The sequence below is a fragment of the Musa acuminata genome, chromosome BXJ3-2, assembly GCF_036884655.1.
Source record: "Musa acuminata AAA Group cultivar baxijiao chromosome BXJ3-2, Cavendish_Baxijiao_AAA, whole genome shotgun sequence".
Lineage (NCBI taxonomy): Eukaryota > Viridiplantae > Streptophyta > Magnoliopsida > Zingiberales > Musaceae > Musa > Musa acuminata.
The window spans coordinates 30377863-30391385 of record NC_088350.1 but is presented as its reverse complement, the minus strand read 5'-3'; the positions used below and the strand labels follow the sequence as shown (position 1 = coordinate 30391385).

General features: G+C 44.0%; 2 protein-coding genes across 3 annotated transcripts; both read left to right on the top strand.

The window, feature by feature from the left end:
• Nucleotides 1–2250: 2250 nt before the first annotated feature.
• On the top strand, nucleotides 2251–3971 carry LOC103975496 (protein Barley B recombinant). Of its 2 annotated transcripts, none has more exons than XM_018822311.2 (2): nucleotides 2251–2331; nucleotides 2742–3971. In XM_018822311.2, exon 2 carries the CDS (start codon nucleotides 2850–2852, stop codon nucleotides 3705–3707), a length of 858 nt encoding a protein of 285 aa, XP_018677856.2. In that variant the 5' UTR covers nucleotides 2251–2331; nucleotides 2742–2849; the 3' UTR covers nucleotides 3708–3971. The 2 variants fall into 2 exon arrangements, with proteins under 2 accessions (XP_018677856.2, XP_018677857.2); XM_018822312.2 differs by lacking the exon at nucleotides 2251–2331 and adding an exon at nucleotides 2363–2630.
• A 5660-nt stretch (nucleotides 3972–9631) lies between these two features.
• On the top strand, nucleotides 9632–13490 carry LOC103975498 (brassinosteroid LRR receptor kinase BRL2). The gene has a single exon (XM_009390473.3). The coding sequence runs from the start codon at nucleotides 9934–9936 to the stop codon at nucleotides 13342–13344; it is 3411 nt and encodes a 1136-aa protein (XP_009388748.2). The 5' UTR covers nucleotides 9632–9933; the 3' UTR covers nucleotides 13345–13490.
• The last annotated feature ends 33 nt before the right edge of the window (nucleotides 13491–13523 follow it).

Below are 13523 nucleotides of genomic sequence, written 5' to 3'. Positions count from 1 at the left end.
ATTATTACCAAAAGAAACCTGGAGTCAACCGAGATCTTGGGCCCTGTGACAAGTGGCTGTGAGAATATAAATTAAATGGAGAAGATATAATTTTATTTACTGGTTCGTACCATCCTCTGACAACAAACAAGCAGCTAAAATAACCCTCCCCTTCCTTCTCTCTAAGATGAGCCAACTCGGACAAGGTGGGCATGCAAGGGAGAGTCTTTTAGTCACACAAGCCTCCAAGCTCAGAATCACCATGAATGATGGTTAGCATGCACAAAACAAGACGTCTGCTTCTATTCTTCGGTACCAAAGTTGTGTAGCATGGAGTTTTCCTCGACATCACAACCAAGAGAGAGAGAGAGAGAGGGCGCAGGTGTAATAAGGTTTGGTGGCTCAGGTCCGATCACAATAAATATAAGCGCGGCATGGGATTCTTTTCTGTTGCTGTCTGTATTATATAAGCGTGGGCCCCATTTCTATTCGACCAACCACAAGGCTGGTAGTCGGGACGACTAAGTCGCATCTAGTGTCGTCGAAGAGAAATCACCTATGACGTACTCTGTTGTCTACCTTTTATCTGATTGGTTCGAGGACTGGGGTGCCTCCAATCACACAGAAGGAATGGGAAGAACGGGTAGGAAAAATGTGACCGCTGCCTCGTTGACCAAACATGGTCCGATTGCTGACGTCATTAAAAGCTTCTTCTTGTTTAAGGGGGATTAAATCATCAAATTCTATTTAATCAAATAATCTAATGACAAGTAATGTAATTATTTAATTATAAATGACGATCGGGTAGGAGTTGCATAAAAAATGATTTAAGCTAAGCTTGTGATCATTAGAAAACGGAAAATAAAGATAAAATTCAATAACTCGGAATCAAAATACATTGCATTTAATATTTTTAGTTTTATTTGGAAAACAAGTTTGATGTGCTAATAGGGATAGAGAAGAACACGATGTACAAATTTATACACTTATTACGATCGATCACAACTCTTTTATTTCGAAGAGCAGCAACAAATCAGTAGTCATCTTTGCATCATTTATGATCAACTGCCATGTATCCAAGATCCAGTTAATCATCCTTCAATGCTTCATTATTGTCCCACCATCGTCCTAACTTTGGTACATGTTTCATAAATGTGGTACCATCGAGTCACGTATGTGCATTTGACTCTTGTCATGAAGATGTAGGGTTTTGCAGGCATGCATTCATCGCCTTTCATGTGTAGATCGTTATTGCACCCTTCCACGATGATGGCACATACAAATGAATGAAGTTGTCGATGTGCATTTCGAGAATGATTGAATGAATGCATACACATACTTGTACGGTCTCCGATGATCTCATTTATCCTCTTACTTTAGTATTTCTTTCATTTTTAATACTAATTTACTGTAATATTATTTACGATGGTTTGTGATGGTGATCCTTTTAAGTCTAGTTGAGGGGTGAAGCTTGGTTCTGTCCCGGGTGCGTAAGATCGTCCGCGTCGATACTCGGGCAACGGGAGCTGTCGTTTGGAGGGGCCGAGCTTAGACTTTGGTTTCAAGATCTAGAGATTCCCCCTTTGGCCGATCGCCTTCTTTTCTATCACTCGTCCCTGCGTTTGGAGGGGTCGAGCTTAGACTTCGGTTTCAAGATCTAGAGATTCCCCCTTTGGCCGATCGCCTTCTTTTCTATCACTCGTCCCTGCATACTTAGTCTCTCTCTCTCTCTCTCTCACACACACACACACGCACGCACGCACTCACGCATGCACCACGCACGCACGCACACACACACGCGCACACACACACACACACAATATAATTTTGTAATGGTCTATGAATAATAACAATCAAAGAAGCACAATTATATTTTATTTAAAAATAACAATTATATTTTATTTAAAATATTTTTATTAATATTCACAATATTTATATCAATAAAATATTATAAATGTCATTAAAAATACTATAAATGTGCCCAATAAAAATTCTATAAATATTATTTGGGAAAAAAACAAAAGAGTTTCCCAAACAAAGGAATTCATATATTTTCTAGCAAAATCGTCCCAAATTCAATGGAATTTTCCCTAAGCATTAATTAACTTAATGTATTTGTATATATTAGAATAAACATGTAGGTTTCTCAATTGGGCCACTCAACGAAGGAGAATAAAAAACACCGACATCTCTATTATATATATATATATATTTATATTATATTATGTAAATATTTATATATAGCAAAAATCTATGTTGACTCGCCTCTTTGTCTCTTTCCATCATCCATCATCAGAAATAGAACCCTACAGACGGCCCCCTCTCTCTCTCTCTCTCTCTCTCTCTCTCAAGGTAAAAGAACCTCTCTCTTCCCTTTCCCTAATTTTCTATTGTTCTGCAAGTAGGAAACAAAAATATTATTAGCCTCCTTTTTGTATCCCCCTCTCCCTCTTTTTTTTATTCTTTTACATTATTTCAGTTTGATTTTTAAAATATTTTTTACCTAATATTTTTCCAATATTTTCAATCCGATGATGTCGCATGAGAGGAACCCTAAGAAGCTTCAATCTTTTCCACTGCATCAGGATTGCGGTCGTCGGTTGCTTTTTCTTATTTGGCGACCTTTCCTCGTTCTTCGATGGGATTTTGATGTTAGGGTTTCGTGAAAGATGCGTCCTTTTTGTTGTTTTTCGATGTTGTCCTCCTCCTTTTTCCTCCCGATCCTTCGACCTTTGATCCTTTCCGTTGAATGCTATTGATAGGCTCGGCGAGGTGAAGGTGATGTGGTCGAATGCTTGACTGAAATCGGTGGAAAAATTTTGATCTTTTTGCCGATTTCACCGGCGTGTCTCTGTGGTTCGTCCGTTTGAATGGACGACGACGGGGATGGGGGGTTGGATATTCGGAACTGGGGCTACTATGAACAGACCTGGAAGGGGAACCTCGGCCTGCATCTCATGTCCTCGGTGGTGGAGCGCGACACCAAGCCGCTGTTGTCGAATGGGGGATTCTTGCATCGGCAATGCGGTGTATCTGAGCCATTGGTGGCGATGGACGTCACGAGAGATGGCTGGATCCACCAATCCAGCGACGACCACGACAAGATCCTTCATATGCTGCCGGTGAATCACCACCACCATCACAACGACAGCTATTACGGTGCCCTACATGATCCTCTGACCCCCGAGACTCTCCAAATGTTGCAGCTCCCCGAGCCTCCCAAGGACGACAATTTCCCGGTAATAGATATACCTGTTGGTGAAAATGAGACTCCTTTAAAGAAGCGCTCGAAGGGCCGGCCCCAGAAATTCCCGAAGCCAAAGAAGTCGAAAAAAGTTGCAGCATCGAGTAATGATACTACTAATGGTTCTGTTTCACTTGGAAAATCTTGTAGGAAGAGCGCTGAGATGGTCATTAACGGTATCAGCTTAAATACCTCAGGGATCCCAACACCAGTTTGCTCTTGCACTGGAAAGCCGCAGCCATGCTACCGGTGGGGTGCTGGAGGCTGGCAATCGGTGTGTTGCACAACTAGCATTTCGATGTATCCCCTCCCTATGAGCACCAAAAGGCGAGGTGCACGAATTGCAGGCCGGAAGATGAGTCAGGGGGCATTTAAGAAAGTTCTGGAGAAGCTTACAGAAGAAGGCCATAGCCTGTGTAATCCAATTGACTTGAGGTCTTTCTGGGCTAAGCATGGCACTAACAAGTTTGTGACAATCAGGTAAAACGGGCAATGTTGGCTGTCATAAATTAGGCTTCACCTCTGCATTTGGCTTTGCCTATCCACGATCTACAAATCTGTATCCTTATGTGGAGGTGCTTTGAATCGGAGGTATCGACACATTTTCTATCGGGAATAGTCGGCGCTTTGAGGTTCAGAGGCTTGAATCATGTCTTCTTCTGTTTTAAGCTTGTAGTTTTAAAGCAAACAATGTTTCTAAGCCAGAGGGCTTTTTACTTGATATATATAGAAAATCTTATTCTTCTTATTACTGATGTTAGCTTGTTTTCTACCAGAAGAAATTCAGATGACACAGATTATGAGGTGGCTTCCATTTTTATGGGATCATGTTTAGGTTCTTTTACATGCCTCTTTAGTAACTCTAGCTTTTGCTCGTCAAAACCAAAATATCAACGTGAGCTACATGTTACTAATACCTGTATCTGCTACTCGGTTTTTGTATATATGCAATGTTGATACTGCTATTGAAGGTGCTGACTAGTTTAGTTGGTAAAGACTTTGATGGATTATCGCAAGGTCATGAGCCCGAATCCTGTCTTCGTCACTTATCCTTTACCAAAAGAAAAAAGAAAAAAAAGAAAAACTACCATTGTTTCTTGGCCATTGATGCCTATTAACTTGTGGTTGTTCGACATTCAAGTTACTCTGCATGTTCACATTGCACAAACTTGTCATAAGAGCAATTATTCAGATATTCATTCCTTTTTGGTGAGAGATCTCTTATGGATGTTGCTAGACTGCCCTCTGTTAAATACTGCCAAAGGAAACTTTTCATCCCAAGAAATGATGATTGTTTAATCAACCCAAGTAAATATTGGTTATGTTGTCAGCATATGTAAATTATAATATGCTAGATCTTTGATGTTGCTTTATTGTTAAAAAGTAAACCTGTTCCTAAGTGTAAAATCTTAATTTGTAAATGTCTATTCATCTAGAAATAGTGGGTTTGATGACAGTTCCCTATAGGAAATTTAAGGGAATTTCTTGCTGCAGCTCTCATTTCTCTCCGCCTTCTCTTCTACTAGATTCACCTTTTTTTATCCTATCTAATCTTACATTTCAATCTTGTAGTATTTGTTTTAAGCATTATCCCAATGTTGCTTACCTTATTGTCTGTGATACAAACAGCCTGAAAACTGGTTCGAATTGGAACATGATTGGCAAGTGGGACATTCGAGAAAGGACCGTGCAAATATACAGAACCCTTGCCAGTTTTGTAGGTCATCTTTTGGGCTTTGCATGTTCTTTCTCTTGTTAAGCTGAGGAGGATATACTCTAAGAATAACTTTGGAGCTCAGTTTCATGTCTTATTTTATCATTCTCTATGACCAAACAGTTGGATGGGTATGATTCTTTTGCTGGAATTGAACAATCAGCCAGTTATCAGGATCTTTGAAAGACAGGTTGATCCGTATTCAATTAGACTACAAGCATTACAGTTGATAAAGCTTGTGATTTGGAATTATGTTTGATTCCAATTGCTTCTGTGGTTTTGGGGTTTCAACTTCTGTCAGGAAGTCTTATTTTTGGCAGGTGAAACTTATATATAGCATTGATGGTCTTTTGAAAGTTAACAAAGGAGAACTGCGTGTCAACAAACTATCATAAATAATTGTGAAATTTGAATTATGCTTCCATTCCTTCGTCAGTCTTTGTTTCTTGAATTTTTTAGGATGAATTTCCCATCTTTTCTTTCAATTAATAGTCAAGGCAGAACTCTTTTATCTATTATATCCCATGTGATATGTATTTATCTACCTATGTTCAATTTCGTGTCTGAGAACTTGACTTTTTAACTAATTCTGCAAGAAGTTATTCTTAATGAACTGAAGTACTCATTCCAATTGGTAATCTTAAGCCCTTTCTTGAAGAAATAACTACATCTGTAAATCTATGTATATATATGTTGCCAAGTTGTTAGGATAATATTAACATAGCAGTCTCCTTTTGGTTTATTGAAGGAGATCATATAGGAGGCTTACAATGTACATTATTTTGATATCATGGTAAAGTTCTAATTTTCTTTTTAATTTTTTTCTTTTCATCGGATGGTTATTTGAATTGTTTTTTTTTTTACTTTAGATCATCTGAAATGTTTAAAGGTAAAGCTATGTCGATCTTCCCCCAACTCTCGCATTGGTGAGAGCCCTTCTTTTATCCTATGAAATGTTATGTTTGCTTCCCTTTTATATTAAATTATATCAAACATCATCTAGTGTCTTCATATCATGTAAAAGCCTTGAGAATGGGCTGTGCGTCCTTTAACTTAGGTTTCTCAGATGAATTAATACAGAAATAGTGCCAAGGCAATATGATGCTATGAATTAGTCCATGAAATTTTCTTGGTATTCTGTTATTAGGAGGCACAAGTATATATCACATTTAGGTATTAATTTATATATGACATGACCACTGATGCTATAGTTGCTATCACTCAAAGATGTGTCTTGCAAAATTTACAGGAGCATTTGACAGATCATTTTGGTTGGTCTCTGTTATTATTATTGTGTCTAACAATTCATTGTGGCTTGACATTATGAGAATTCCCCTATAGAATTTGACATGCATATTTAGAGTAACTTGGTTGAACATGAGGCTCAGTGAATCTTTTGTAGCTTTCTTTGCACTATTGAAAGCTATCTCATCAATATCAAGTTGAGCTCATTCATGTAAAGCTTAGCATAATGGGGGATTGTTTTTCTGAGTTTCTAAGCTGTCATGTTATGAAGATGAAACAAAAACTTGTTTGCATCAAACTTTCTAGTCTCATGTAGGATACTCTCAGTTCAATATATGTAATTGGTAGATCTTTTGAAGGGTTATTGTGAAAATTAGAGCACTTAAACTTCCACAAATATCTTTTATATGGTTTCTGGAGGATACTGTTGAGTTTCTTGATTGCATTGCTTCCTGTTCATTGTACAAACTTATGCAAGAAGTTGACCTTTTTTTGTTAATTATTCCTTATTTCCAACTAGCTGTGAGGTCTGAACCTTTCATCACTTTCAAAATTTTGTGTGCATCTGACAGTAGGATCTTGTTACACGGTGAGTTGCCAGTAATTATGGATGTAGTCTAGAAACCCCTTCCATCATGTCCTGAAAATTTTTCCTCTGAATGTATGTGGAAGGTTGGGGTTGCTCACTTACCGATTTGTGTAATATTTTGCTCTTTTTACACTTGAAAAAGGTATTTTGTTATGCCACAAGTTACAGGTAATTAATTTAATAGTCTTGGAGGCCGATCTATCATGTCCCAGAAGTTTTGCTATTGTCATCAAAACAACAGAGGCACTTCTCCAGAATTTTTTTTTCTTGGTGCTGCAGAGCTTTCAACCCCAGTGACATCTTCAGCCTTCTGTTCATGTTTTCAGATAAGGCGCAATGACTTTCCCTGGCCAACATCTTTCACGTCCAAAGGATGAATGATGATTGGTATGCTCTTGTGTTGCAAATTCAACTTTCCATTTCTCAGTTCACATATTTAGTTTCTTAACATGACTTTCTTTCTAGCCTGTGTCATATCTGTCTTGGCAAAACCAGGATTTATGTTTCATATGAAGACTACTTCTGCTATTCTTTTTCAAGCAAAAGGTTGGTTACAGTTCTCATCATCCCTTCCAATTTCACACGTCGATCATTATTTTTATATATTTAATGCTTATCAGTAGCAGTTTACCATTTGCTCTCTGGTTTAGCTGATCATAGAGTATGATATAATACCATACTGTTTTCTCTTTGTACCCAGAAAGGAACTGTTCTGTATGGCTTAAGAACTATTTGATTTCTCACAAGCCCTCACATTGTATCCTTGTATCTCAACAGTGTTCTGCGGCGCGCTGCTGCCATACCAATGGGCAGAACAAATGGCATGTGGAGTATAATAATCACAGGGTCACACAGTGGAAGGAATGATAAAGAGCTCCCTCCTTTGCTTGATGGCGGGGTAGGCGCATGTGGAAGGGCCATGATTCAGCTCCCTCCTTTGCTTCCCCCTTTACGTTCTCACAAAGCTGCATGTCCATCCTTACTTCTTGGGATCCTACAAAGCTAACAACCTCCAGATTTGCTTTACTCTTCTCCTGCAACTTCTCAAGCAGAGCATTCAGATGCAAAGTGCAGCCCATGAATTTAAATGTAGTACAAAGAAAGCAGCCACATGCAGTGCCAACAAATTTATGAGGATGAGCCAAGTTTAAGTCGAGGCACAGCTTCACTATAAGAGTGATAGTAAGCTCTTCTTTTCAGCACGAGAGTGTTCTAACAACTTTTGAGTACCAAGTTTTTTGGTGCCCAGATGTCACTTCAAGCATGTCTTTTGAATAGAGAATTGTTTTGTTGTTCTACTCTGAAGGAATTGTATGTTGTAGACTGGTCTCCAGAGTAATATCAATCGTCAAGTTCAGGAGAAGTGATTTTTATTGACTATTTTCAAAAGTTGTATTTGCAAGTTAATCTATCCGAAAAGATATATTTTTCTTTCAGAATTGATTTAGTATCATGAACAGTGAATATAGTCTTTATGCAGCATTGGAAGCTTTTGCTTGCAATTAAGGGCAAGCAAAATCTGAAACAGATACCATATTGCAGCATATGACACCTTGCCACAACTGCTCCATCATCACAATTCAGTAGCTGACACACTCTAATCTCAGTTCTTCTCCATATATTGGAATATGTCACAACCAGCATTCTATCTTCAAACCCAAAAGCCATCTTGATGTGGTCAAACATGACAGTCTTCCAGTCTACTTTCCAGAAAGGTAATGAGAGCAGCTACCTACATTTCACCCCAATCCCAAGAGAGAAAATGCTCATAAAAGAAACCCCCTCATGATGATAACTCGAAGCTTTTAAAGATTTATTTCTATCCTCATGAATTTTGAAGTCTGTTGTTGGTGCAAAAACAAGGTCACAGGAAATACATATCAAACATCTTCATCAAGAACAGAAACAGAGAACAAAAGGCTAGTGCCAACTTTTCTAGGGCTCTCACCAGTGGAAAAGAAGGATGTTGCTAACATTACAAGGATGCCTGCTTCAAATGTTATGCCTCATCCCTGTCAACTCAGCTTTGCATGATGTGCCAGATCCTTGAGATTGCATCAATCAGATGATGTGTGATACACTGATGATGAGCAGAATTGCAAAGGAAATTGGTCATAAGAATTGTTCTGACTTCCTCATGAACTAATAGAAACCTAATGAGAAATCTTGTATCAGATGAATGATGCTCTCCGGTCAAACCTGCAACAAAGACTGATTGGCTTTTCCATTCCAAATCAACTGCATCCTTCTCTGTTTTGTGTTGGTGTATAATAATGATTACACGTGAAGTGATTGTGATAATAATAATACTAATATCGAATCCAACTGGTACAGAGTGGAACTCAACACACACACACACACACACACACACACAAACTGCAAGTGCTTGGTGATTCGAGCCTCTTTAACGCCACTACTCGGACATCACCGGCAAACATGCTTCCTTATTTTATGGCTGATGGAAAGGCACCGAGGGGGGGCTCGATGACATGCAACACAAAGAATAGCTTTGTATGCTGAGAAAGATGCTCCTCAAAGCAGATGTTTCTGTAAGCTTTGGCACATAACATGATGAATTCTGTGACTGATGAACTGCTGCTGTTACTACTACTACTACACTGATGTCTTAGCAAGAACAGTGCAAAGATATGTAATAGCAGCCATCCATCCAAAGATGTGCAAACATGCAAACAACAAGTATTATATACTCGCCAATAATTTTGTGTCATATAACCAAATAAAGTACAAATAGGAGTTAAATAACACGTCAGGAAAGATGATGATGGCGAGGGAAGGAAAAGGAATAAAGAGGGGAATGAGGGGCCATCATCACTTCCAATGCCAATGGGAGAGTGGTGAGAGATGTCATCGATGCGTTTGCTTTTGAAAGTGTAGCAGAAGCAGAGCATGGAACAACAAGGAAAGGATGTAGGGCTTTCGAAGCTGTGTCTGGGGATCTGAGATAATTCGAGCATAGATTAGGAGGCACTGGGACTCGATCAGTGTGTAGATTTCAAGATGCTCATCATGACCTACGTTGGATCCTTCCCTAATCTAAGCCAGCAGCTGTCGGATTATGTTCTTTGACCACTGCGAACGTTCCCTCCATCATTCTACTTAGCACACTACAAATGCCAACCAGCTCACCATTAGAGCCTGTAAATGCTTGCTTTTCCCTCTTCCTTGTGCACTCCAAGGATGGACGGTCACTTCCAAATGCTCTCCCCCGCTGTCATGCTGCTTCTCCTCCTGTTCATGAAGCTGCCTTCGTCCCTGTCGTCGTCGTCCACGAGCACAGAGACGGACCGAGATGCCCTCGTCCTCTTCAAGAACTCGATTCAGGAGGACCCAAATGGAGTTCTGTGGAGTTGGCAGCTCAACCAGAGCCCATGCAGCTGGTACGGCGTCTCCTGCTGGCAAGGAAGAGCCACCGAGCTCGACCTCAGCAGTTGCCACCTCTCGGGGACGCTCTCTTTCCGCCCTCTCTCATCGCTCGACATGCTGTCGGTCCTCAATCTCTCCTCCAACGCCTTCTACATCAACTCCACCTCTGCTCTGCTTCAGCTCCCGCCGTCGTTGCAGCGGCTCGATCTCTCCTCTGCTGGCCTCTCCGGCCTTGTACCGGAGGACTTCTCTCGCAAGTATCCAAATCTTGAACATGTAAATCTCTCCCACAACAATCTAACTGGTTCTCTCCCAGCGAATCTGATGCCACAGTCGGGTAATCTCCGAGTTCTCGATCTCTCCTTCAACAATTTCTCCGGTGGCATGTCTGATCTTGTTGTGCTTGGCAACTCCTGCAAGGGCCTGCTCTACTTGGATCTCTCGGCAAACAGGATCGCCGATGCGATCCCTTCCTCCCTATCCAACTGCAACGGCCTGAGGACCTTAAACCTCTCGTCGAATGGGGTTACAGGGGAGATCCCTCAATCTTTCGGCGAGCTCCGAAGGCTGGAGAGATTGGATCTCTCGGACAACTACATCACTGGTTCCATTCCGTATGGTCTGGGAAATGCTTGCGCATCGCTGGTGCAGCTGAAGCTCTCCGACAACAACATTTCTGGTGCACTTCCCGACTCGTTCTACTCGTGCTATTCGCTTCGATTGCTCGACTTGGCGAACAACAACATGTCCGGCCCTCTGCTGAATGATATGCTGCAAAATCTTGGTTCCTTGGAGAGCCTCTTGGTGAGCAACAACTTCATTTCTGGGCCATTTCCGAGCTCCGTCCTCCGTCTGCAGCAGCTGAGGATTGCGGACTTCAGTTCCAACAAGCTCACCGGCACCATACCACCAGATGTTTGCTCTGGTGAATCCTCGCTCGAAGAGCTGCGAGTTCCTGATAACCTGATCACCGGCCGCATCCCAGCTCAGCTGTCCAACTGTTCGCAGCTGAAGACGATAGACCTCAGCATCAACTATCTCCAAGGCCCGATTCCGCCGGAGCTCGGAAGGCTCAAGAACCTGGAGCATCTGATGCTCTGGTTCAACGGCTTGCATGGACCGATCCCCTCGGAGTTGGGCCAATGCTCGCGGCTCAGGAACCTCATCGTCAACAACAACTTCATCAGCGGCGACATGCCGGTCGAGCTGTTCAATTGCAGCAACCTCGAGTGGATCGCGCTGACGAGCAACGGGATCACCGGGGAAATCCGCCCGGAGTTCGGCTTGCTCTCGAGGCTGGCGGTGCTGCAGCTCGCCAACAATAGCCTGAGCGGGGAGATCCCCAGGGAGCTCGGCAACTGCAGTAGCTTGGTGTGGCTGGACCTGAACAGCAATAGGCTCAGGGGTGAGATCCCGCCGCGCCTTGGCCGGCAGCTGGGAGCCAAGGCGTCGAGTGGAATTCTGTCGGGCAACACCTTGGCATTCGTCAGAAACGTGGGGAATTCCTGCAAAGGGGTGGGAGGGCTGCTGGAGTTCGCGGGGATCAGGCCGGAGAGGCTACTGCAGGTGCCGACGCTGAAGACCTGCGACTTCACTCGATTGTACTCCGGCGCGGCGCTCAGCGACTGGACGCACTACCAAACACTGGAGTACCTCGATCTATCCTACAACGAGCTCTACGGCAACATCCCCGAGGAATTCGGAGACATGGTGGTGCTGCAGGTGCTCGACTTGGCGCACAACAGGTTGACAGGGGAGATTCCGGCCACCCTCGGCCGCCTCCGAAACCTCGGCGTCTTTGATGCTTCGCACAACAGGATGCAGGGGAGCATTCCGGAGTCCTTCTCCAACCTCTCATTCTTGGTGCAGATCGACCTGTCGGACAACAACTTGTCGGGGCCGATTCCGGCGAGAGGGCAGCTCACCACGCTTCCGGCGAGCCAGTACGCGAACAACCCGGGCCTCTGCGGCGTCCCGCTGCCCCCGTGCCAGCCACCGAGCAATCTCCCGACCGCCATTCCGTCGAGCTACGGGAAGCAGGAGAGAAGAAGCTCGGCAGCCGCTTGGGCGAACAGCGTCGTTCTCGGGGTCCTCGTCTCGGTGGCTTCGCTGTGCGTTCTTATAGTGTGGGCAATCGTCATGCGCGCGAGGCACAGGGAGGCAGAGGAAGCCAAGATGCTAAGCAGCCTGCAAGCCACGCATGCGGCGACAACATGGAAGATCGAGAAGGAGAAGGAGCCTCTGAGCATCAACGTCGCCACCTTCCAGCGGCAGCTCCGCAAACTCAAGTTCTCGCAGCTCATCGAGGCCACCAACGGCTTCTCCGCGGCCAGCCTCATCGGGTGCGGCGGCTTCGGCGAGGTGTTCAAAGCCACGCTCAAGGACGGATCGAGCGTCGCGATCAAGAAGCTGATACATCTGAGCTACCAGGGTGACCGGGAGTTCATGGCGGAGATGGAGACGCTAGGCAAGATAAAGCACAGGAACCTGGTGCCGCTGCTGGGCTACTGCAAGGTGGGGGAAGAGAGGCTGCTCGTCTACGAGTACATGACCTTCGGGAGCCTCGAGGACATGCTGCACGGCCGAACGAAGCCGCGGGACGCGGCGCTGAGCTGGGAGGAGAGGAAGAAGATCGCGCGCGGCGCCGCCAAGGGCCTGTGCTTCCTCCACCACAACTGCATCCCCCACATCATCCACCGCGACATGAAGTCGAGCAACGTGCTGTTGGACGACCAAATGGACGCAAGAGTGTCCGACTTCGGCATGGCTAGGCTGATCAGCGCGCTGGACACGCACCTGAGCGTGAGCACGCTCGCCGGCACGCCCGGGTACGTGCCGCCGGAGTACTACCAGAGCTTCCGCTGCACCGCCAAGGGCGACGTGTACTCCTTCGGGGTGGTGATGCTGGAGCTGCTGACGGGGAGGCGCCCTACCGACAGGGAGGACTTCGGGGACACCAACCTGGTGGGCTGGGTGAAGATGAAGGTGAGGGAAGGGAAAGGGAGGGAGGTGTTCGACGGGGAGCTCCTGCTCACAAACGGCGCAGAGGAGGATAAGGAGATGGCCAGGTTCATGGAGATCACGCTGCAGTGCGTGGAGGACTTCCCGTCGAAGAGGCCCAACATGCTGCAGGTGGTGGCCATGCTAAGGGAGCTCAACTCTGCTGCTGTGGATGGAGTTGCAACTTAATTGCACACTACTACTGTTTTGATCGTTCAAAATATCGATATTTCGACACTACTGTTTGTCATATAGCTCCTATGAACGATGCTTGTAATTCCGAACACCTTGAAGGTTGCAGCTTGTTGACTATTGATTGATGATTACCACAGAAATTGTAGAGATTGTAGGAACAAAATAAATCTGAT